The sequence below is a fragment of the Sminthopsis crassicaudata genome, chromosome 1, assembly GCF_048593235.1.
Source record: "Sminthopsis crassicaudata isolate SCR6 chromosome 1, ASM4859323v1, whole genome shotgun sequence".
In the NCBI taxonomy this organism is placed as follows: Eukaryota; Metazoa; Chordata; class Mammalia; order Dasyuromorphia; family Dasyuridae; genus Sminthopsis; species Sminthopsis crassicaudata.
The window spans coordinates 55,023,941-55,048,704 of NC_133617.1; the positions used below are offsets into that span (position 1 = coordinate 55,023,941).

A 24,764-nucleotide genomic window follows, 5' to 3' on the forward strand; every position below is an offset into this window, starting at 1 on the left:
GGGAGAACCATCACTTTTCCAGATTATATGGCAAGAGGAGATTATGCCCTAGGAATTCAAGGATGCTTCCATTGTTCATCTCTATAAAGGAAATGGGGACCAGGAAAAAGAGAGGAAAGGGGAGAGACAGAGGAGATCTTTCCTAGTCACCAATGTTGTACCCATTTAACAGAAGAAATTAATGTTCAAGAAGTATAAAGGACTTGTCCATGCTTACAGGATATGCCAGGGAAGATAAAAATCCTGCTTCAGACTCTAAATAATCACAAGGCTGTATTCTTTCCATCTGGAGCAATTTCACTGGGTTATTTTCATAATACTCTCTCACTTTCCAGCTATAAATATATGACTCCAACGTTCCTATGATTGGAGCCCCTCCTGATACTAAGTCCAACGTCCTTTTTATTACATCCTTTAAAATTTTCCTGTGTATAAGAATACATGTAACTGACTGAATATGTACTCCTCGTTCTAATTAACCCGCCAAAACCATTTTACCTTGATGGCAAGAAACCATATATTATTCAATTGTGTCTGACTCTTCATGACCCTATTTAGGTTTTTTTTTTTTTTGGAGGATTGAAGTAGAATTTATTATGTTTGTTTGTTTGTTTTGCAAAGATACTAGAATGATTTCCTTCTCTAGTTAATTTTACAGATGAGGAAACTAAAGCAAGCAGGGTGAAGTGACTTGCTTAGCATCACATAGACAAGAAGTATCTAAAGCCATATTTGAAGTCAGGAAGATGAGCCTTAGACTTTAGGCCTGGTACCTTATCTACTATGCCATCTAGCTGCTCTAAAAAGCCATATGACCACTTGTAAATTAATTCTTTATTTGTGTACTTCCTATATACCCTGAACTGATGGCTGATATAATCAGGGAACTGGTCAGGGAGGGCCCAGCCCTGAGAGCATTTGAAATAGTCTCTATCTGTTCCCAGCCCATAATGAGGCTCGGTGATCCTGCTTCCAGAAATGCATGATGGGGAAGTAGGGGCCCTTTCCTTCTCTGCTTCAGAGAGTGTACAAGCATCTTACTATGTGGTGATGAAAAATCTGTGAGCTGAAACTGAGTTGCATACAAAAAGTTGGACCAGATGAACTGTGGCTTCCCCAGATGGCTTTCCTGTGAAGAGGAAGAAGGTGGAACTCCAGGTAAGAGGAGAAGCAGCAATTATGGCAGCATCCGACATCTGGGGCTGCTTTATCTCCACAACCAGCCACCAGGTATCTGTGATTACATGACATGGCTAGACCTCTGTCCCTGTTGTGTCTCATTTTGTCCTGATCTTTGATGAATATTAGAGGTGGGACGGGTTAGGTTTGAACTTCATAAGGTCAGAAGAAATTTCAAAGTAGGTAGCAGCCACCAAGTTCCTCAGCCTTGAGGATCTACCTGCTTGGCGCAGACCAGCAGGGAATAACTAAGGCTGAGACATTGTGTTCTTCAGGGAAGGGAGTGAGTGACCCATGCACTGGCTAAATCACTCCCAGAAGTGAACTTGGATGGTGCAAATGTTTTGTTAACAACTATAAGTTTGCACCTACTCTCCCAGGACTGAGGGGAGGGGAGAAAATGCTCCCAGTTTGGGAGGCTGTTGGATTTGGTTCTTGTGGTGCCTTGGTTGTAAAGGTTAATTGGTACTAATCGGTTAAATTATATTGAGGAAATATCAACTGATGATTGGTATTGGTGGAAAACACTGGATAATGACTCATTTCACTTTGAGGTATTAGGCATTGAATAGTTTTCTCTTACAAAAGTATGTGAATTTTTAAAAAGGAGGCTAAAGGGACCTTCATATTTACATTAAAGGAAATAAATTGGGGCAGCCAGTTGGCGCAATGGATAGAGCACCAGTCCCTAGCTGTGTGACCCTGGGCAAGTCATTTAACCCCAGCCTCAGGGGGAAAAAAAAAAAAGGAAATAAATTGCTGAGCATAGAATTTCAGGTCCTAAGATGTGACAAGACTAGGAAACTGGTGACCCCTATATTTTCAATTAGATCCAAAGAGAGGACTTAATCAATCAGTCATCTGTTGTTTGTTTGCTTAGTCATTTTTTAGTCTTGTCTGACTCTTTATGATCCCATTTGTTTTTTTGTTTCTGTTATTTGTTTTGTTTGTTTTGGCAAAGATACTCCAGTGGTTTGCTATTCCCTTCTCCAGCTCATTTGACAGATGAGGAAAACAGGATTAAATGACTTGCCCAGAGTCACAAAGCTAGGAAGTGTCTGAAGTTGGATTTGAACTCAGACTCCTAACTCAGTACTCTAGTCACTGCACCAACTAGCATTTATTAAATCCCTACTGTATACCAGGCATCATGATAAATCCTGGAATACAAAGAGAAGAAAAAGAATTTCTGCTCTCAAGAAGCTCACAATCTAATGAGAAAGATAAGAAACAAATCAATATACACAAACTATTACAGGATTAATAAAAAATAATAAACAGAAAGAAATCACTGAAATTAAGAGGGATTGAGAAACTACCTGTGGAAGGTGAGATTTGAATTGCTTTCCTTACCTCTCTCCCTCTTTGATATCTCACTGAGATTTACCCCTCCCACGATGCTTTCTTTACTCTCTTCAGCTCCATATCCACAAGCCTTTGCAGATGGCAAATACTTTTTTCTTTATTAAGTGATAAAGTCCTCTTTCTCCCATTACTGCATCCATGATAACTCTCCTTGACTTCTCTCCAGAATTCATATGGTGTCCAAGGAATGCAGCTTAGCAATGATTCTGGAAGAGAGAGTGAACTTGAGAACTTTGTGCAACTCAACCTTGCTTAACTCTACCTTGTTTAAATCCAATTCACCAGCAAGTAAAGACATCACTCCATGATGTTATTGATCTCCTTTGAAAACAAAGGACAAACAACAATAACAATAAGGATGCATCCATACAGTGTGTTCAGTAGGGATGTAATGACACATGTATATTCTGTTAGGAGGAATCCATATATGTATATTCAGTAACTATGTACCTATACATGCATGTTCAGCAAGCTTGTATTCACATACCATGTTCAGCAAGGATTTATCTATACATGTGTATTCAGTAAAGATGCATTCACATATGTATGTCAGTAAGGATGAATTCAGTAATCATATACCCTTACATGTATGTTCAGTAAGAATGTATTCACACAGTATATTCAGCAAGAATGCATTTGTACATGTATGTTCAGCAAGCTTATAGCCTTCATAATTTTTAGTAGTATAAAGATACTCAGAATATAAGTTTGGGAATGAGCTTTTGGGAAGCTCTCAAAGGTCCTGTGCCTTGGGCCAATGGAGAGGAAGGGCATTGGCCATGACACACTTTAGACTATCCACTGTTGCTAGGGGACCAAGCTCTTTCCACCTTTGCAGGCCCCATCAGGAGGGATGACTGGCGGGGTCTGAGGACGGTATGTCCAAACCTGGGCTGTGTCATCCAATCAGCCACGGTACTGGTCACATCATTAACGTCAGAGCTGGCTGCCTGTGGGCATTGTTTCAAGCATCTTCCCCGCTGACTCACCTGTAGGGCCCAGGAGAAACAGGTGGCCAGTGCTGAACAGGGGACAGCCGGGGGAGGAGAGCCGGGAAAGCATCTTTCACCTCTCTGCTAGATACCTTCCCAGTCCCACCAACTGTCCTTGGGTGCTCCCATGTAGGCCGGCCCTTTGGGAGGCTCTAATGACTAACACTAGGATGGCACAGATTTTCTGTCTGAGGGAACTTGAGAGATCAACATAATAAGCATAATAGTTAGCATTTATATGGCACCTTAAGGTTCAACGTTTTATAAATACTATCTCATTTGAGCCTCACAACAACTATGAGAGCAAGATGCTATGATGATCCCCATTTTGCAGATAAGGAAACTGAGGGACACAGAGAGATGGTAATCTGCCCATGATCACACAGTTGAGAAGTGTTTGAGGCTGAATTTGAATTCAGTTCTTACTTTTCTTTCTGCCCTCTTTGATCCTGCCACATTGGCTTCTTCTCTGTCTCAGATTAGACATTCCATCTCAATCTCCAGTTTTTGAGTCTCTGCACTGGTCATCCCACATGCCTCCTGTCTCCCCTTGGAGGCCCTCGAAAGCCTTTCTCTTCCTTTAAGATGCAGCTGTACAGAGCTTTTCTTGCTCGCCTTAACTGCTAGTGCCCCCTTTCTCCAACTACATTGAACTCATTGACTTTTCATATATTTGTATTTATTCATATGATTTTTTTGCTGCATATATAAAGATATATATTTATTTATTTTGCTGAAGCATTTGGGGTTAAGTGACTTACCCAGGGTCACACAGCTAGGCAGTTTTAAGTGTCTGAGGTCAGATTTGAACTCAGGTCCTCCTCACTTCAGGGCTGGTGCTCTATCCACAATAACAACTGGTTGCCCCCTGCTGCGTATATTTTTATAATTTTTACATTTATATTTTATAAGTACTTGTCTCTCCAGTTGTATTGTGAGCTACTTGTTATAGGGATGTATAAGTACCTTTGTACTTGAATCTAGCATCTAGCACATAGTGTGTGCTTCATAAGTACTTATTGATTGCTTGCATAAAATCTGACCTCAGCCTGAGAGGTCATCTGAGGGATGATGTGGCCACCTGTGTCCCTAATGTTTCCTCCAAAGGCCTGAGATGGGTCTCAAATATATCCAGCTCTCCCCGGGGGGCTCCGCTAACATCAGTCTCTGATATAAGAGACCTGAGACGCCTCATAGAATAATCAAAGATCAGACCCGAGAACACAGACTGCCAGAACATCAGAGCTGAGCTCAGCTCAGAGCCCATTAGTCTGATGAGCCTACGTCCTGGACAAGGTATCATCCAGTCTCCTCTTGAAGATCTCCTTTAGTGGTAAACTCGTTTTCTTTCTAGAAAGTTTAAGTTTTGAAAAGCTTTGATGCTTTTTTCTCACATCAACCCTAAACCTGCCTCTCCAGAGTCTCCACTCATTGCTGTAACTTTCATTTCCCAACAAATAGAAGGGCTAATCCCTTAATAACTAACTTCTGTTGTCCCCAGTGAGGCTGGGATTCCTGGGCCCCAACCTGTGTACAAGGGGGAACTTCTACTCTGGACTCATACTTACTGAAGAGCTCTTCCATTCACCTCCATTATATTCCTATGCCACAGCCTTTAATTACCTGAAAAGATAGGGCAGTTAGATGGCACAGTGGTTAGAATACCAGCCCTGAAGTCAGGAGAACCTGAGTTCAAATCTGGTCTCTGTGTGACCCTGGATAAGTCACTTAGCCCCAATTGCCTCAGAAAAAAAATTACTTGAAACGATTTGTCACCTCTCTTCTCCAAGCTAATACATCTTATTTTGTTCAGTTCATATGCAGGTTGCATCCAGTATGGACATGCACCTAGCTCATCAATATCTTTCCTAAAATGTGACATCCACTACTGAACACAATCTTCTGGTTGTGTTTGACCTCATCAGACACAAAAGGTTAGGTTGGTTTGGACAATAAGGCTCCCTTCATGTAGCCCAAGATCACATTAACTTTAACCTGCCATATTGACTCATTTTGGTCTTGCAGCTTTGACATCTTCCACCATTTCAGCCATTGTGGGATGGGGAACCCTAGGGACCGCATGAGACCTATTGTATTATCCTAAAGCACTGTTGGTATGTCACATGTTTCTCTGGAAGCAGATGGGGCTAAAACTAACCCTCTTCCCAAAACTTTCTCATATGAATAGTTGTCATGGCTAGTTGTATGTCCCTTCCCAAACATATACTCCAAAGTTGATTTTTTTTTAACTCAGGCACAATACTGCAGGAGGCTTCATGGAGCAGTAGATAGAGTACTGGACTTGCAGTCAGGTAAATTCATATTTTACCTTGAAGACTTATTAGTTGTGTGCTTTGGATAAGTCACTTAACCTCTTGATACCTCACTCTTCTCATCTGTAAAATGGGGAGTTGGACTCAGTGACCTGTAAAAATCTCTCCCAGCTCTAAATTTGTGATCTTATCACTTCACATTTATTCCCATTAAATTTCAGCTTATGGCTCATCAGCCTAGCTTGCCAAGATGATCAGAATCTTGATCTTGCCGTCTCATACATTAGATATCCCTCATTGCTTCATGTCACCTCAAATGCATTAGATATGTCATCTATACCTTTCTATAAATCACAGGTCAAATGTCAGGGCTCAGGTCACATTCCTGGGTCAGTCTACCAGAAAGTTCTTTCACAGCTGACATCCATTCTTGTGACTTTGGTCATTCAATAAATTCTAAATTCACCAGACTGTACTGTGAGCTAGTCCACATCTCTATCTTATCTCTAAGGATGGATGAAAAGGTTCCCTCTCCCCATTAGATTATAAGCTCCATGAAGGCAAGAAGTATATGCATTTTTTAATTAAAGCTTTTTATATTCAAAACATATGCACAGATAATTTTTCAACATTGACCTTTGCTAAACTTTATATTCCCCAAATTTCCTCCCTTCTTCCCCTCCACCTTCTCCCCTAGATGGCAAGTATTCTAACATATGTTAAACATGGTAGAAATATACATTAAATCCAATATATGAATACATATTTATGCAATTATCATGCTGCACAAGAAAAATCAAATCAAAAAGAAAAAATGAGGAAGAAAACAAAATGCAAGCCAACAACAACAAAAAAAGTGAGAATGCTATGTTGTAATTCACACTCAGTTCCCATAATCCTCTCTCTGGGTATAAATGGCTCTCTTCATAACAAGATCATTAGAACTGGTCTCAATCATCTCATTGTTTAAAAGATCCACGTCCATCAGAATTGATCATTGTAGAATATGGTTGTTGAAGTATACAACGATCTCCTGCTCCTGCTTATTTCCCTCAGCATCAGTTCATGTAAGTCTCTCCAGGCCTTTCTGAAATCATCCTGCTGGTCATTTCTTACAGAACAATAATATTCCATCACATTCATACACCACAAGAAGCCATTCCCCAGCGGAGGGGCATCCACTTAGTTTCCAGTGCAAGAACTATCTTTTTGCCTCTTTTTGGTATCTTTAGTGTTGATCATAGTGCCTGCTATGTAGTAGACACTTAATAAAGGTTTGTTGGTTGATTAGTTGCCAATGGCTTTGCTGAAAACTGGGTCAGCTCCATGTAGAGTATTTCTCCTGCTCTATAAGTCTAATTCCCCTTCACACAAAAACCGGAAATGAGCTGTTTGGTATGACCTATTCTTGAAGAGCCACACTGGCTCTCTGTGGTCGCCACTTCCCTTTCTGAATTTTTACGAGGCAGCTCTTTAATGTTGCATTTGAGAATTTTGACAGGAATTGAAGTCAAGCTCACCATCTGATGACTTGCTGATTTTACTCTCTTCCCCTTTTTTTGGAAAACAGATGCAACACTGACTTATTTCTAGGGCTGTGGTACTTTTTCCATTCTTCATGCTCTTCCAAAGATCGTACTCATCAGTCCCTTCTTTCAGTAATATGTGACATAATGTGTCTGGTCCTGGGAACAGGATCTTGGTGATATTTTCTTGGGAGAGAAAACAGAGGCAAAATAAGATTGGGGTTCTTCTTTCTTTCCATTACCCTCACCCCAGCTTCCATTCTTTCTTTGAGCCTTCTCCTGTTCACAACTGGACCAAACAATTTCTTCTTGACTTTTGCAGTTGTTGCCAGTTCTGGTCTGACATGATGCTTCTAGGACCACTACATGTTTTGGAGTTCCTTCTCCATCACCAGTGCCTACCTCCACCTTTTATAATTAAATTTAAAAATCTAAGTTGGGGGGCAGCTAGAGAGAGCACTGGCCTTGAAATCAGGAGGACTTGAGTTCAAATTTTCAGCCACTAACACTTCCTGGCCATGTGACCCTGGGCAAGTCACTTAACCCCAATTGCCTCAGCCAAAAAAAAAAATCTAAGTTGGTCATAAGAACCTTTCATTATTAGGGCAATTAGAAGGAGTGTATATAGACAGAAGGCACAGTGATGAATTGAATATGATGGGATGATATCTAAAAAAATAAAATGAAGAAAGAACCAATACACTGGCAGAAAGGGAAGAGGAGAAATGGAATAAGTAAATTATATCACATTGAAGAGGCAAGAAAGAGATTTTTACAGTGGAAGGGAAGAGGGGAAGTAAAGGGGAGTGAGTGAACCTTACTCTCATTAGAATTGGCTGAAAGAGAGAATAACACACTTAATTAGATATAGAAATCTATCTTACCCTACAGTAGGGGAAGGGAATAAAAAAGGGGGGTGATAAAAGAGAAGGCAGCTTAGGACAGGGGATATTCAGAAGCAAAACATTTTTTGAGGAGGGACATGGGGAAAGAAAAAAGAATAGGGGCAGGTAGGTGGCGCAGTGGATAGAGGACCAGACTTGAATTCAGGAGGACCTGAGTTCAAATGTGGCCTCAGACACTTAACACTTCCTAGCTGTGTGACCCTAGGCAAATCACTTAACCCCAGCCTCAGGGGAGGAAAAATAGCTTTAAAAAAAAAAAAAAAAAAAAAAGAATAGACTAAATGGGGGGAAATAGGAGGGAGTTAGCAATTATAACTGAGAAAATTTTTGAATCAAGTTTCTCTGAAAAAGGCCTCATTTCTCAAATATGTAGAAAATGGAGTCAACTTTCTAAAAATAAGAGCCATTTCCCAGTTGGTAAAAGATAAAAAAAATATAAAATCAGTTTTCTTGTGAAAACCGTTCAAACTGAAAGCTGTTCATATGTAGCCATATGAAAAAAATGCTTTAAATCACTTTTGATTAAAAATGTACATTAAAACAATTTTGAGCTTCCACCTCATACCTATTAGATTAATTAATAGGACAAAAGAGGAAAATAACAAATGTTGAAGATGTGGGAAATTTGAAACACTAATAATACATTATTACTCATTCAACCATTACATACAGCAGTTTGCAATAATACTCAAAAAAGGTATAAAACCATGCAAATCCTTGACCCAGCAATATCACAACTAGGATTTTTAAAAAAGCAAAAAAAGAATTGATATGAACAAAAATATTTATAGCATCTCTTTTCTAGTGGAAGAGTTGTTGGAAATTGAAGGGATATTTTTCAGTCGGGAGTGGCCAAACAACTTGCAGTATGTGATCATGATGGAATACTCTAAGAAATGATGAACACGACACTCTTAGAAAAACCTGGAAAGATTTACATGAACTGATGCAAAGTGAAATGAGCAAAGCTAAAAGAATTCTGTACACAGTAAAAGCAATATTGTATAATGATTTACTGTGAGTGGTTTAGATATTCTCAGCAAAGCAATGATCCAACACAACTCATCTCTTCCACAAGACGGTAACCAATCTGATATAGACTAAGTATGTGCAATTCTTTTAAAGATATTTCCATACTTGTCATGCTGTGCAAGAAAAATTAGACTAAAAGGGGAAAAAAACATGAGAAAGAAAAAAAATGACAAACAAAAAGATGAAAATACTATACTTTGTTCCATATTCAGTCTCTTTGGACGCAATTGGCATTCCAGGAACATTTATTAATAAGCTACTATGTTCCAGATACTCTGCTGAATGTTGGGATACATATAAGAGACTGTCCTTGCTTTTGAGGACATTTTCATCCACTGAGAATAGGGGATAGGGTACCACATATTAGAGAATGATAGCTTAAGAAGAAGACATTGGTCTAGTCACAAGGAATTATGAACTGAACCAGAGAGGAATAGATTTGCAAAGACTTCCCAGGAAGGGTGGTAAGACTGAATTTTTCAAAATACGTATATATTGATATTTTATTTTTACTTCATCTATATTTCCCAATAAATTCCTTCTTCTTTCCCCTCCAATCCTTTACAACAAAGAATAAAAGAGGAAGGTAAACAGAAGTCTAGCTTAGCAAAACTAATCAACATATGAGAAAGTCTGACTTTGTAAGCAGCATTTCCTTAAGGAAAAAGGAAGAAAGGTGATTTTTCTTTGAGACCATATATGGTCATTAAGATTTCTCATCATGGAGCAGCCAGGTGGTGAAGTGGATAGAGCACTAGCCCTGAAATCAGGAGGACCTGAGTTCAAATGTGGCCTCAGACACTTAACACTTCCTAGCTGTGTGACCCTGGGCAAGTCACTTAACCCCAGCCTCAGGGGAAAAAAATACATTGGTTCTTATATGTTAAATTTTCTATTGACTTTGGGGTTTGTTTTTTAACAAAATCCTGAAAATCTGAGAGTTCATTAAATGTCCTTTTTCCATTCAATTTCATACTTAATTTTGCTAGATATAATATTTTCAGCCACAATTCTAGCTTTTTTGATTGTCAATATATACTATTCCAGGATCTACAATCTTTTATTGTAGCTGCTGATAAGACTTGTAACTTTAATTGTAGTTCCAACACATTCGAATTGTTTTGTTGTTATTGCTGCTTGGAAAATGTTCTCTTTAATCTGGAGTTTGGACATTTAACAATGATCTTGTATGTTTTCTTTATAGGATCTCTTTCAAGTTGTCATCAGTAGAGTTTCTTTAATTTTTACTTTCCTCTCTTGTTCAGGCAATTTTTTTTTTCAATTTTTTAGGACAAATTTCTTTAATTATCTCTTGTATTATTATATCAAGGTTCTCTTTTATCATTTTATTTTATTTTATTATATCAAGGTTTCTTTCTCGTCATAGCTTTATATAGCTGTTATTCATATTCTTTCTCTTCTTGATCTGTTCTCTAGACCTGTTATTCTTCTTATCAGACATCTCATATTCTCTTCTATTTTTTCATTCTTTACTATTTCTTGGTCTCTTTCACTGGCTTCTCCTTGTCAATTTTAATTTTCAAAGAGTCATTTTCTTTCTTAAGGCTGGATCTCCTCTAATTGGTTAACTTTCTTTTCTTAATCGTGTTTTTCTTGGAATTTTTTTCTTCAATGTCTCTCATTTGATTTTTAAAGTATTTTTTTGAGTTCTTCTATGAATCCTTTTTGGATAGATAACCATTTAATATTACTCTTTGGGGTGAGAGTTTTTTTTTTTTTACTCCAATATCCTCTTTTGAAGATTAACCCTTGTCTTCACTATTCCCCTAGTAGCTTTCTAAAGTTGAATTCTTTCTTCTTCTTCTTTCTTCTTTGCCATCTTCCTTCTTCTTCTTTTCTTCTTCTTCCTCCTTTCTTTTTCTTTCTCCTTCTTTCATCATCATCATCATCATCATCATCATCATCATCTTCTTCTCCTTTCTTCTTTCTCCTTCATCATCATCATCATCATCATCATCATCTTCTTTCTTCTTTCCTTGTTAGTGTAATCACCTCTAATCCTGGCATGGTGGTGGGGGTGCCTCTGGTTTCAGGTCTTCTATCAGACCTTCTTAAGTCATCCCCTTTAGCCTGGACTCTAAAACCAAGAACTCCACCTTCTGTAAGTGTCCTCAGTCACCCCCACTGCTGGGATGAGCTGGCTCTTTCTCACCCAGGCAGTATCAGCAGCACAGCTGGCCCTGACGTTTCTTATCTGCAGAGGTCCCCTCAGTCTTACCCAACTCAAAACACTGACTCTTGACACTTTCCTGTGATTGGGGCTGAGGCTGCCTCCAAACCCAGTGAGGTTCAGGGCTTTCCACTTGGTGGAGATGTTACAAACCTCCATTTGGGGGTTTTTCTTCCAATCCTCCCTGGTTATACTTGGAGGATCCCCGTGTGCCCCCAAGTCTTATTTGTTTTTCACCAGTGTATATTCACTCTGAGGCACAATTTTATTTTATTTGTGAGGGAAACCTGGAGAGTTTGGAATTTTCTAACCCATTCAATTATCTTCCCAGAATCTTTTCGTGAAACTTTCCATGTGAGCACTTCACTTCAGGTGAATGCTACAAGTCAAGACTTGGTTTGTGTTTCATTGATTGTCTAAACTTAAGAAAGTGATGGAAAAATGTTAATGATGCAAATTAAACTTGCATACATTTCCCCACCCACCCACCAGAGAGCTGGTTTTGAAACATTTACCAGCATGCCCCAAGTTGCCCTTAATGTATGTTTTCAAGCAATTTAAAAAACTGTCACAGAGGAGACTTTCCAAGTCTTAAATGGCCTGAGGCCTCCCCTCCAACATGAAGAATGGGAGACCACATGGGACAGGGAGGTTGCTAGGTAACCCAATGGATAGTGAGCTGGACCTGACTTCCAATCTTGCCTTGTACACTCAATTGTTAAGCCACCCTGGGCAAGTCACTTAAGCCCCATCTGCCTTGGATTTCTCATCTATAAAATGGGGAGTAGGTTGGGTTAGACTAGGTGGCCTCTTAGGTGCCTTGTACTTTCCATCTCTGAGCCTAGATGCACATGAATACTTGCTTGGATGTTTGTGACTATGGCCAAATGTGTTTGTTAATGAGACTAGGATGACTTGGGCAATTTCCTAGAGCTGGCTCAAGGTCTCATTTGCTTCTGACTTCATCTTTAGGGGAGGAGGAATTCAGTCTGCCTATCCTCATTCAGACCTGTGACTCTCTTAATACTTCCCCAGGGTTATATCCCCGCCCCTCATCCCCACTAGTCTCTGGGAAGCCTCACCCAGTCAGTTCTTAGAAGACCCAGTGTGGGTGCATGGGGAGATAGAGCCTGGAAGCCTACTCAACATTTCCTATAGAAAGGAGGGGGGAAGGATGACTCAATGGGAAGAATAGGATAAAAATGAAAAGTCTGCATAATAATTAATGAGCATTAGGTGTTGACAGTGCCAGGGATTATGTTGGGAGCCTGCAGAACAAAAGGCAGAAAGGAAACAGACCCTGTCCTCCTAGAACTGATTATCTATCAGGGAAACAACATATGTATATAAAATAAATACAAGGTAATTTGGGGTGGGACAGGAAGGGCACCTGCAGCTAGGAGGGTTGTTCAGTTGTGTCCAACTCTATGGGACTCTATTTAGTGATTGTTTGGCAAAGATACTGGAGTGATTTGCTATTTCCTTCTCCAGATCATTTCACAGATGAGGAAACTGAGGCAAACAGGGTAAAGTGACTTGCCCAGGGTCACACAGTCATATTTTTAAAATGTTTGCTGAATCGAATCATAAGTTCTAGGCAAAAGGGACCTTAAAGATCACCTAGACCCAAGGTTCTTGGCCTTTTAAAATTAAAGTCTGAAACTCCATTGCTAATACACTGAAACCTAAAGAACCCTTCTCAGAATGAAGTCGGTAAATGTGTGAAATAAAACATGTAAGATTAGAAAGGAATCCACTTCCACTGTGATGCAATCTTCAGACCAAATTCAGGGATCCCAGTGAAGTACCCCTGGTCAGTGTAACCTTTTTTTTTTTTTTTTTTTTTTTTTTTATAGAGGAGGGAAGCCATGCATTTCCGGGGTGACAGGCCAGGTTCATTTGCACAGCTAGCAGGAGCAGAGCTTTGAAGGCCCTTAGAACATTGCACAAAGAATGACTGCGCTTTGAGTATTTCCAGGCCAACCACCTCATTTTATTGATTCCACACCTGAAGCTCAGAAAGGCTTGGCGACTGGGTGACTTACTCAGGGTCACCTGTCTAGTAAGTTGGCAATCAGGTTCTCAAGTGGGATCCTCAAGCTGTCTCCAAATCCAGAGGATGGGTTTTTTTTTGAGGGGTGGATGATGGAGTGCATTCTGGCCAGCCTTAGGAAGCTTGGCTTGGTCTGGTAAGTGGAGAGGGAAGAGGAACAGCAGGAAGTGAGAGTCGTTTACACAGAGGAAGAGGGGAAACTGGCTCAGAAATCAGGGCATCCTGCATACTTAGGAACTGTGTAAAATCTGGGCCGTCTGTAAAATGGGAACGCTGTGCTCTGAGATGCTCTGGAGCAGGGCGGGGAACATCTGGCCCGAGCGCTGAATAAGGCTGGCAAGACCCCGGCCCTGCCCAGGCAGGTGAACCATGAGCTGAAAGCTGGCTACGCCGCCTCCCAATGCTTGAATTGTTAAGGTGATAATTTTGTATGGCCTGTGAATGACATAAATACCCCAACGGCCCTTGGTACAAAACAAGGTTCCCCACCCCTGCTGTAGAACTGTGCTCCCGCGGTGCTTCCCCGTCCTGCTGCTCCCAGGCGACTATTCCCCGCTCCCGCCCGAGCACATCACTGAGTTTTGACCCTTGCCCTCCTTGCCCTCCCTCCACTCCCTTCCCCTTTGCCTCCAAAGGACCCACTGGGATTTCCCTTGGCACCTCCCGCGCTCCCTTTCAGGCCTGGACAGAGCTGGGCCGGCCTCTCCGTCCTCTACAGAAAGGTCTCCCTCCCTTCCCCTCCTTCCCCAGGGGGCTCAGCCCCTACACAGGTTCTGATTTTCTTCTCTAGGATGGTAATGCTCATGTTGGCCAACAGATGGGGATAGCGAACCATATTTCCCGCTGGCAGTCCCTCTTCAAGGATGAAAACCTCTGCATTTGAGAGCTGAGAAACAGAAAATCAGGACAGGAAGGAAGTTTATGTATCACCCAGTCAAACCGACACTCCCCTCCTCCCATTTTACATAGGGATCAACTGAGGCCCAGCGAATCATTACGCCAAAGTTGCATAGCAACTGGATGTGAGTTCAAGTCCTCAATCTCAAAATCATTACAACCTGGTGGTGGAATCCCAGAGCTAGAATGGACTTCATAGTCCCAACCAGGCGCACCTTAGCAGGCATCCCAGCTGACATTCCTTATATTGAGACTCTATATATTTATTTTCTTAAATATCTTTTTTTTCCCTGAGGCTGGGGTTAAGTGACAGCCAGGAAGTGCTAAGTGTCTGAGACTACATTTGAACTCGTGTCCTCCTGACTCCAGGGCTGAGGATCCGTCCACTGCGCCCCCTAGCTGCTCCCCTCTTCTCCCCCTCCTCCATCCAGTACGCCTGCCCATCCGCCCCCCTCGCCCTCCTCGGGGCCTGGTCTCCCTCTCGGGCCCTGGGTTATGACAGCGGCCGGCAGAGGGCGCCATCTCCCCAGCTTGAGCTGTCGCGTCACCTGTTCGCCCTCCCTCCCCCCCCTCTGCGCCCCCGGGCCTCTGTGCCCACGAGGCGCGGGGGTCGTGGCGGTGCGGAGTGTGCGCCTCGGGGGCTGAGACCGCGCTGGAGTAAGAAAGAGTCCGCAAAAGGCCCCCAGGCTGGAGCCGCTCGGGCCTCGCCCCCTCCCCCCTCCCCTGGGGGAAGCGAAGGACCCCCAGTTAGAGGCTCCCCTCCCCCTTCCCCCGCTCTGTGCAGTGTAACTCGTCGGGTGCCTTAAGCCTTACACCACTTCGCCTCAGTATCCAGAGGCTGCGCGTTATCGCTCCCATTTACCAGAAGAGAAAAGTAAGGCTCCACGGGTCTGACTTGCCCTCGTGCGTCCCTCAGCTACAAAAGGCACGCTCGAAGTTCTTCCCCGCAGCCTGGGAGTCCCCTCTCCTTCCCTTGGGCGGCCCAAACAATCGTCCGCACATTGAATGAGACCCCAGAGCAGATGCTATTTATTCCAAGGCTAGAAGTCCTGGGAAATCCCCCCTCCCTCCGAAATTCGGGATCTTCGGGAGCAGCGGAGGCCTGAAGGTGCTGCCCTAGGAAGAGTTAGGGGACCTCTAGTGCAGCTTCTCTTGCAGGAGAAGGGTCTGGAAGAAGGGAAGGGGCTCGCTTCAGGCCACACAGACTCCAGAGTTAGCCGGGCTCCCTGAAGTGGTCGTGCAAAGAGCGACAGACCCGGGGTCAGGGGAAACCTGGATTCAGTCCCCGCCGGCGCTGCTGTTAACTCTAGGCAAGCGGCTCCCTGCCCCGAGTCTCAGTTTCCCCAACTGTAAAATGAAACTAACCCCCACTTGCATGACTCTGGGAGTGCACCCTCTGGGAGCACTGGCAGGACACTTGTCAGACAGTTTCTTCGCCTGTGAAATGCGGGCGCTCGCACTTGCACCGCTAAGTAGCCCTGGGCTGGTGTGGGGAGAAGCGCTTTATTTTGTAAACCTTGAAGTCCACCCCATTTGGGCAGGAAAGGGGGGAGGGGATTTAGGACTTTATAAACTTAACGCGCATGATTATTTCCAACCCTCCCCCCCCCACCCCACCCCGCTTAGGCTCCAGCTGCAGCGTGGGGAAGGGCGCCCTGCAGAGGAACTGGCTGGGTCTAACTGGGTTCCCCCGGACCCGGGAACAAGAAGCCAGAAGCGGGCTGGGAGTCCGGCCCAAACTGCCTTTGGAAATTCTGGCCCGGTGCAGGGAATGAGGGGAACTGGGCCATGGGCTTGCCAGGAGGGCTGCAATGGTGTCACCGAGACTGCTCTCTTCTTCCGGAAAGCAGCTTTCTGCAAAATCACATGCACTCGCCGCGCGGTGGAAATCCCGTGCAGAAACTGGGAGCCGCTGCCGGGAAATTCACTCGAAACCTCCTTCTTTTAAAAAAAAAAAAAAAAAAAAAAAAAAAAAAAAAAAAGTTCTCAGCTACCCCCTCCCCCCTCCCGCGCCTCCAGCCCCCACGTGGGGTTACCCCGGGGGAGATCCGAGTCCGCCCCAAACCGCCTGCGCTCCGCGCGCCGAGCCAATCACGTCAGAACTGCCTTCATTTTCGTCGATCCGGCGGCCAGTGAATGCAGCCCAAGGCTCGGGGAGGCCGCGCCCCTTTCCCGACGAAGGCGATATAAGGAGGGCGCGGCGGCGCTCGCGGGAGCAGAGCTCGGGAGCTGTCGGCCGTTGCGCCCTTACCCTGGATTTAACGCCGCCGAATTCGCTGCTTCTGGCGTGCTCGCCAGCGGGATTACTTGCATTGCTGGAGATCTGGCTTTTTCCGAGATTGTTTGGGGGGACGCGTTTTCTCTTCGTCGCTCCGGCGTCCTGAGCCCGGGACTCCTGGCTGCCGCTGCCGCCGCCGCCGCCTTCTCCTCCCGCGGGACGGAGGCACCGCTGGCTCCAGGCTCGGGGGATTTGGGCTTCACGGTTTCGGCTCCCCTGTTTCCGGCTGATCTAGGGGCTCCGTCCACTGTGGATTACAATTGCACCATGACCTTGGAAGAAGTCGTGGCTTGCGAGAGTGCGGCTCAGAAGTGAGTGTCCGGCGGGGGCCGAACTCCCTCCCGTCCCGTGGGCCAGATGTCCCAGGCTCCGCCGACCTCCTTGGGCTGGCCAGGAGCTCCCGGTGTTGCCGCCTTGCCGCCGCGCGGGGCCGCGGACCCGTCCCTTTGCCTCCCCCCGGCGCCCACGGGGGAGGGGGCGCTATCCGCGCCAGCCCCCCCTTCCCTGTCCCACCGCCCTTTCCGCTCTCTCACGCTCTGTGCCTCGGTTTCTCCCCAGGATGCAGACGGTGAGCAATGCGGTGGAGGAGCTGCTCGTAGCGGCGCAGCGCCAGGACCGCCTGACAGTGGGCGTGTATGAGTCGGCTAAGCTGATGAATGTGTGAGTTTCTGCCTGTCTTTTTCGTACTGCGGGGTGGGGGCCGGTGGGCGGTGGGGGCCGACTCCCCGGTGCACAGCCCCCGGACTGCAGGGGCAGTTTTGCAGCACGCCCCCAAGCTCCTTCCCTACTCTCAGGGTGCTCACCTTTCTCCCCTTTTCTCCTCCCCCTCCCCGTGTTTAGGGACCCGGACAGCGTGGTCCTTTGCCTCTTGGCTATCGATGAGGACGAGGAGGATGACATCGCCTTGCAGATCCACTTCACGTTGATCCAAGCCTTTTGCTGTGACAACGACATAGACATAGTCCGGGTGTCTGGGATGAGGAGACTGGCCGAGCTTCTGGGGGAGCCGGGGCCCACGGAGGACAGCGAGGAGACCCGGGATCTGCACTGCCTGCTGGTCACGGTGGGTGAACCTGCCCTCCCTAGCTTGGGCCGGGGTTACTTAGCAACGGGACAAATAGATAGAGACCTGCAGGGCCTGCTGTGAGAGAGAAGTTATTTTGTTTGTCAACAAGGTTCGAAGAAGGAGGTGGGGAGACAGGGCTCAGAATTCCATGCCTTGCCATCTGGCTCGAAGAGAGGGCATCTCGTGCCCTGGCCAGCTCAGCACTGAGCTACTTCCGGGCACCCATGGGCCAGGTGCCCAGGGTATCCCCGCCCAGCCAGGCCCATAACTCATAACTCCGTGCTATTTTGGGATGGGCCTTGTTTTTCTGAATGGGGGAGGGGGGGAGGGAAGAGTGCTGCTTACTTGGGCCTCCTTAGCCTAATGCTCTTTTTTTTTTCTTTCCCCTCCTCAGAATCCTCATACTGATTCATGGAAGAGCCATGGGCTGGTAGAAGTGGCTAGCTACTGCGAGGAAAGCCGAGAGAACAACCAGTGGCTCCCCAACATCTCCCTCCAGGAGCGCTGATAGCCTTCCCCAAAACGTGGAAAATTGCTGCCCTGCAGACACATTTAAAAACAAAAAAACACCCCCCCCTTCCCAAACCGCACCAGAATCCAACCATCAAGACCACTGTCGGGAAGAGGTGTAAGGGACAGAATGTTCTGGCTGAAATGGAGAGAAGAAACACCTGGAACCTCTGTCAGGACCTAGGGATGTCTAGGTCACCTGGGGTCAGGAATGACAGAGCTGAGAGGTGGGACTGTGTCAGCCTCAGGAAGATCCACTGGCCAGAGCGAGAAGGTGACAATGGGGTTGTGGAACCCAGGGAGGCCTGGAGTCCAGGGACCGGGTCGGGGAATTAGCCAGAAGGACCTGCCTTCCCCCACCGAGAAGGGACTGTGCATGGAGACCAGAAGAGCTTGTCCCTCCGGGCTGCCCCTCCGGCCGGCCACGATGGCCTTTTACTGTTGCAAATGGGAGTTGGCCTTTGCAACCGAGACTTGATGGTGGGAGGTCTAAAGAGAGAGAGACCTACTGAGCCGGGAGCCCGGGTCGGGCTGCTGCTGCTGCTGTGTACTTCGAGCTCCCAGTCTGCAAACAATATATATATTATATATTTTTATGTTATTGCACTAATCGAGCCGTTTGAGAAGAAGTTTCTATATATCTCTCTATATTTTTTTTTTTTGTGTGTGTGTGTGTCTCACGCTGGTTTGGTAATAAATTTCTGCACACTGGCTCCTGTACTTGTCTGCTCTCCTGTCCCCTCCCCCAGTCTCTTTCACGGCTGAGCTGCCCCATGGGGAGCTCAACTGAATGTTGTCCTGCAGCCTTAGACCAGGAAGTCTTAACTCCCTGTTAAAAACCACTTCAGGAGTAACTTGCTGCGCGTTTGCAAAAACACTGCAGTTTCTGTGGTCGGCGCCAAGGCCTCAAACTAATAACAAAGGCCTAACTCTTTTTTTTCCCCTCCTCTCTTCTCTTAACCCTCCCTCTCCCCTTAGCACTGCAATTAAAAGACCGGTTTATTGCGAAACTCAGCAACTCTGCACGGTGGCGTGTGCCCCGTGAGTCCTGCCTTAGAATATACTGTCTCCTTTGGCGTCTGCCCCGTTCTCAATTAGGCAGAACTCAAAATTGAAGAGGTGGCAAATCTACCGCAGACAGCCCAACTGCCCCCTTCCCTCCCCGCCCCCATTCTTTATCTCCCTTGCTTGCAAATGGAGAAACGAGCTCTGGGGGGAAGGGACTTGCCCAGCCAAGGTCTGGTAGCAGAATTAGTGGGCAGACCTGAGGCTAAAAGTCCAGAATCTTTTCATGAGATCTTAGAAGTAGAAGGCGGTGGATCTGAGATCATTTGGTCCAGATGTTTACAGATGGGAAAATGGCCCAGAGACGTGGTCACACAGGTGGTAGGCTGCATGGGGGTGGGGAGATAGGCATTCATCCCTCCTGCCCCTCCCCGCCAACTCTGCAGAATCTCCGGTGCAGAGAGATGGGAGGCTGGGCTTAGAGGACTGTTTCAGTTAGCCCTGAAACTGAAACTGCTTTTGTGGACTCTTCTTAATTCCCCCCTCACTCCCCCAGCAGTCCTGGCCTCCAGATTGGGCCCGTCCCCTCCTCAAACTCCTGCAGCTGCTGGCTCTTTCATGGGAGGCCCGGGTCATACCTGCCTTTTCAGAATGCCTTTTATGCCCAGTATGCCCTGTAGGAAGAGAGACAGGTTGAACACCCCGGAGGGAGGGAGGGGACTCCCCACTTCCAGACTATTGCACATTCCGTTTTGAGATGTGGGGGCTGAGAGGGAAGGGAAACCAGTTCTAGGTCGGTGTGGTACAGTAGGGACGTGAGGGGGTGAAGGGAGATGGGAGGGGTGGAGAATCAAGAAAGGTCCTAGAAAGGAGTTCTGGAGCTGAATCACCCGGAATGTTCTAAGGACCCTCCCAGCTCTGGCACCCTGTGTTCTAAGAGCCCTTTATTTCACACCTCAAATTCTAATAACCTAATATTTTTAGAAGCTCCAATGAGCCCCTCCTAGCTCTGGCACCCGATGTTCTAAGAGCCATTTATTTCACACCTCCAATCCTAATAATCTCATGTTTTTAGAAGTTCCACTGAGAACCTGGGGTGGGAACAAGGTACTTAGGACAGCTCCGAAAGGCACCCCAGCCCCTTTGCTGCGCTTCTGCCTGTAACAAGCTCCGGGATCCATCCTCTCTGCTCGCACGGAACTGGAAGAGACCTAGAAGACCTCCAGTGTGACCTCCTACATTTACAGTCGAGAGGAGGTTAAGTGGCCCCAAGTGGGACTGATCTACAGATCAGCGGCCAAGCCGGAGTTTGGACCCCGGCCTTTTGCCTTCAGAATCAGTGCCCTGCCTACTTAAACAGCTCCCCTGCTTATTATTATTTTCATCCCCATTATTATTGTTATTTGCCTAGGGCTGTGAGGTTGTCCGCTCTGTCCTGGAACACGGTGTTTCCTTGGAAAACATTTAGCTCTCCAAGTGCCGGATCCCAGAGAGCCAGCTTTGGGGCCGCGTCTGCCACTGCTCGCTGCCACTCCGGTGCCAGTCCCTTTCTCTAGGCGTCGGTTTTCCTATCTGCCAAATGACGGTTTCTGAGACTGCTTCCGGGTCCCAGGAGTCTATGGGACTCTTCGGTCTCAGCCCAGGCTACCTTGGTCCCAAACACCTTAACCTGGTCCCCCTTCTCTTTGCACCGGAGTGGAGGGAAAAGCCCAGGGAAGTTCCCAGAGGAGGTCTGAGTTCGCGCTCTGTGGAGGGGTTAGAATGGGGGAGGGGTGAGAATGGGGGGAAGGGGGAGAATGGGGGAGGGGTGAGAATGGGGGGGCTGACGGGGAGGGCCAGGAGGCAGGACGAGGGCGCATCTGGTAGCACGTACCCTTTCCCTCCTCCCTCTTCTCTCCATCCCGACCTTTTCACTGAGCCCTGCGTGGGCGCCCCGAGGAAAGCCCCAGAGTGAAGCCCCCGCGAGTGAGTCACACTCAAATGAGCCGGCCGCGCAGAACACGGGGTCCCTCCTCGGCTCTCCCGTAGCTTCCCACGCACACACGCGGCTCGGCCCGAAGGCTGAGGAGTCAGAGGTGGGGGAAGCGCGAGGTGACAGAGACACACTCATCAAGGGAGAAAGGCAGGGACCAAAGAATCGGGCCTCCGGGTGGGGGAGGGGAGCGAGGAGAGGAAGAGCCGTGAGTGGGAACTGAGCAGGGCCCAGGAACCCGGGGCATGGGGCGTGGGGGCAGGGAGCCCTCCTGCTGTGTGGAGGAGAGGAGAGCGCACTCGGGTAAATAAAGATAAGAACAGAGGGTCTGGGGCTGCGGGGACCTCAGGGACCGTCCGGCTCAGGGATTCTCCCCCTTGGGTGCTCACTGTAACCCTTCCAGGGTTGTTGTGAGTATCCAAGGAGAAATAGTTGTGCAATTCATTGCAAATCTTAAAGTGTTACAAATGCTAGCTATCATTACCGTGGTGTGGTTAGTGCTGCTGCCGCCCCATTGTACTCTACGGCTGCTGCTGCACTATGTGTGTCTTGAACTCTTTTGAAGGTCTGGTGAACCCAGCACCGTGTTTGTTTTTTAAATTTTCTTTTGTTTTTGTTAAAGCTTTTTCCTTTCCTTTTTTTTTTTTTTTGCTGAGGCAATTGAGGTTAAGTGATTTGCCCAGGGTCACATGGCTAGGAAGTATCTGAGATCACATTTGAACTCAGATCCTCCTAACTTCAGGGCCGGTGCTCTAACCACTGCACCACTTAGCTGCCCCAAAGCTTATTTTCAAAACATATGCAAGGATAATTTTTCAATTTATTAATTTTATAATTATAATTTTTTGACAGTATATATGCATGAGTAATTTTTTATAACATTATCCCTTGTATTCATTTTTCCAAATTATCCCCTCCTTCCCTCCACTCCCTCCCCCCATGACAGGCAATCCCATACATTTTACATGTGTTACAATATAACCTAGATACAATATATGTGTGTAAATACCATTTTCTTGTTGCACATTAAGTAGATTCCGAAGGTATAAGTGACCTGGGTAGATAGACAGTAGTGCTAACAATTTACATTCACTTCCCAGTGTTCCTTCTCTGGGTGTAGTTGTTTCTGTCCATCATTGATCAACTGGAAGTGAGTTGGCTCTTCTTTATGTTGAAGATTTCCACTTCCATCAGAATACTTCTTCATACAGCATTGAAGTGTACAGTGATCTTCTGGTTCTGCTCATTTCACTCAGCATCAGTTGATTTAAGTCTCTCCAGGCCTCTCTGTATTCCTCCTGCTGGTCATTTCTTACAGAGCAATAATATTCCATAACCTTCATGTACCACAATTTACCCAACCATTCTCCAACTGATGGACATCCATTCATCTTCCAGTTTCTAGCTACAACAAAAAGAGCTGCCACAAACATTTTGGCACATACAGGTCCCTTTCCGCTCTTTAGTATTTCTTTGGGATATAAGCCCAGTAGTAGCACTGCTGGGTCAAAGGGTATGCACAGTTTGATAACTTTTTGGGCATAGTTCCAAATTGCTCTCCAGAATGGCTGGATTCTTTCACAACTCCACCAACCATGTACCAGTGTCCCAGTTTTCCCACATCCCCTCCAACATTCATCATTATTTGTTCCTGTCATCTTAGCCAATCTGACAGGTGTGTAATGGTATCTCAAAGTGGTCTTAATTTGCATTTCTCTGATCAGTAGTGATTTGGAACACTCTTTCATGTGAGTGGATATAGTTTCAATTTCTTCATCTGAGAATTGTCTGTTCATATCCTTTGGCCATTTATAAATTGGAGATTGGTTTGATTTCTTATAAATTATGGTCAGTTCTCTATATATTTTGGAAATGAGACCTTTATCAGAACCTTTAACTGTAAAAATATTTTCCCAATTTGTTACTTCCCTTCTAATCTTGTCTGCATTAGTTTTGTTTGTACAAAAGCTTTTTAATTTGATATAATCAAAATTTTCTATTTTGTGATCAATAATGATCTCTAGTTCTCTTCTGGTCATAAATTCCTTCCTCCTCCACAGGTCTGAGAGGTAGTCTATCCTCTGTTCCTCTAATCTATTTATGATCTCATTCTTTATGCCTAAATCATGGACCCATTTTGATCTTATCTTGGTATATGGTGTTAAGTGTGGATCCATATCTAGTTTCTGCCATACTAATTTCCAATTTTCCCAACAGTTTTTTCCAAATAATGAATTTTTATCCCTAATGTTGTTATCTTTGGGTTTGTCAAAGACTAGATTGCTATAGATGTACCCTTTTTTGTCCTTTGTACCTAATCTGTTCCACTGATCGACTGGTCTATTTCTTAGCCAATACCAAATGGTTTTGGTGACTGCTGCTTTATCATATAGCTTTAGATCAGGTATACCTAGACCACCTTCATCTGACTTTTTTTTCATTAATTCCCTTGAAATTCTCGACCTTTTATTCTTCCAGATGAATTTTGTTGTTATTTTTTCTAAGTCATTAAAATAGTTTCTTGGGAGTCTGATTGGTATAGCACTAAATAAATAGATTAGTTTGGGGAATATTGTCATCTTTATTATATTCGCTTGGCCTATCCACGAGCACTGAATGTCTTTCCAATTATTTAAGTCTGACTTTATTTTTGTGGCAAGTGTTTTGTAATTTTGCTCACATAATTCCTGACTTTTCTTTGGTAGACGGATTCCCAAATATTTTATACTCTCGACAGTTATTTTGAATGGAATTTCTCTTTGTATCTCTTGCTATTGCATTTTGTTGGTGATGTATAAAAATGCTGGGAATTTATGTGGATTTACTTTGTATCCAGCAACTTTGCTAAAGTTGTGAATTATTTCTAATAACTTTTTATTAGAATATCTGGGGTTCTCTAAGTATACCATCATATCATCTGCAAAGAGTGAACATTCACTCTTGCAAAACCTTGTGTTCCAAATTCCCCCCCTCCTTCCTCCTAACCCCTCCCCTAGATGGCAAGTAATTCAACATATATTAAATGTGCAATTCTTCTATTCATGTTTCCATATTTATCTTTCTGCACAAGAAAAATCAGATCAAAAAGGAAAAAAATGAGAAAGAAAATAAAATGCAAACAACAAAAAAAAGGTGAAAATACTCTGTTGAGTCCACACTCAGTCCCCACAGTCCTCTCTCTGGTTGCAGATGGCTCTCTCTATCACAAGATCATTCTTCAGTCATCTCATTGTTGAAAAGAGCAGCGTCCATCAGAATTGATCTTTGTATAATCTTATCGTTGCTGTGTATAATAATCTCCTGGTTTTTCAGTGCCATATTTTTAAATGAATAAATTAAAAGACACAAAACTACAAAGAGAACTAATTAAATTGAAATAAAAATTTCAAAATTTTTTTAGATTGCAAGTTTACCCATCCTGGGTTAAGAGCTCCTCATCTATCTCATTCAGCTCCATCCTTTTATAGATGGTCCAATTGATCCCCAAATGGAGAACAGACTGACCTGAGGCTGGGCATCT

General features: G+C 45.0%; 1 protein-coding gene across 1 annotated transcript; it reads left to right on the forward strand.

Moving 5' to 3' along the window:
- Positions 1-16,556: 16,556 nt before the first annotated feature.
- On the forward strand, positions 16,557-18,978 carry GADD45B (growth arrest and DNA damage inducible beta). Its single transcript, XM_074304236.1, has 4 exons — positions 16,557-17,002; positions 17,250-17,351; positions 17,532-17,754; positions 18,152-18,978. The coding sequence occupies exons 1-4, from the start codon at positions 16,959-16,961 to the stop codon at positions 18,263-18,265; spliced, it is 483 nt and encodes a 160-aa protein (XP_074160337.1). The 5' UTR covers positions 16,557-16,958; the 3' UTR covers positions 18,266-18,978.
- The last annotated feature ends 5,786 nt before the right edge of the window (positions 18,979-24,764 follow it).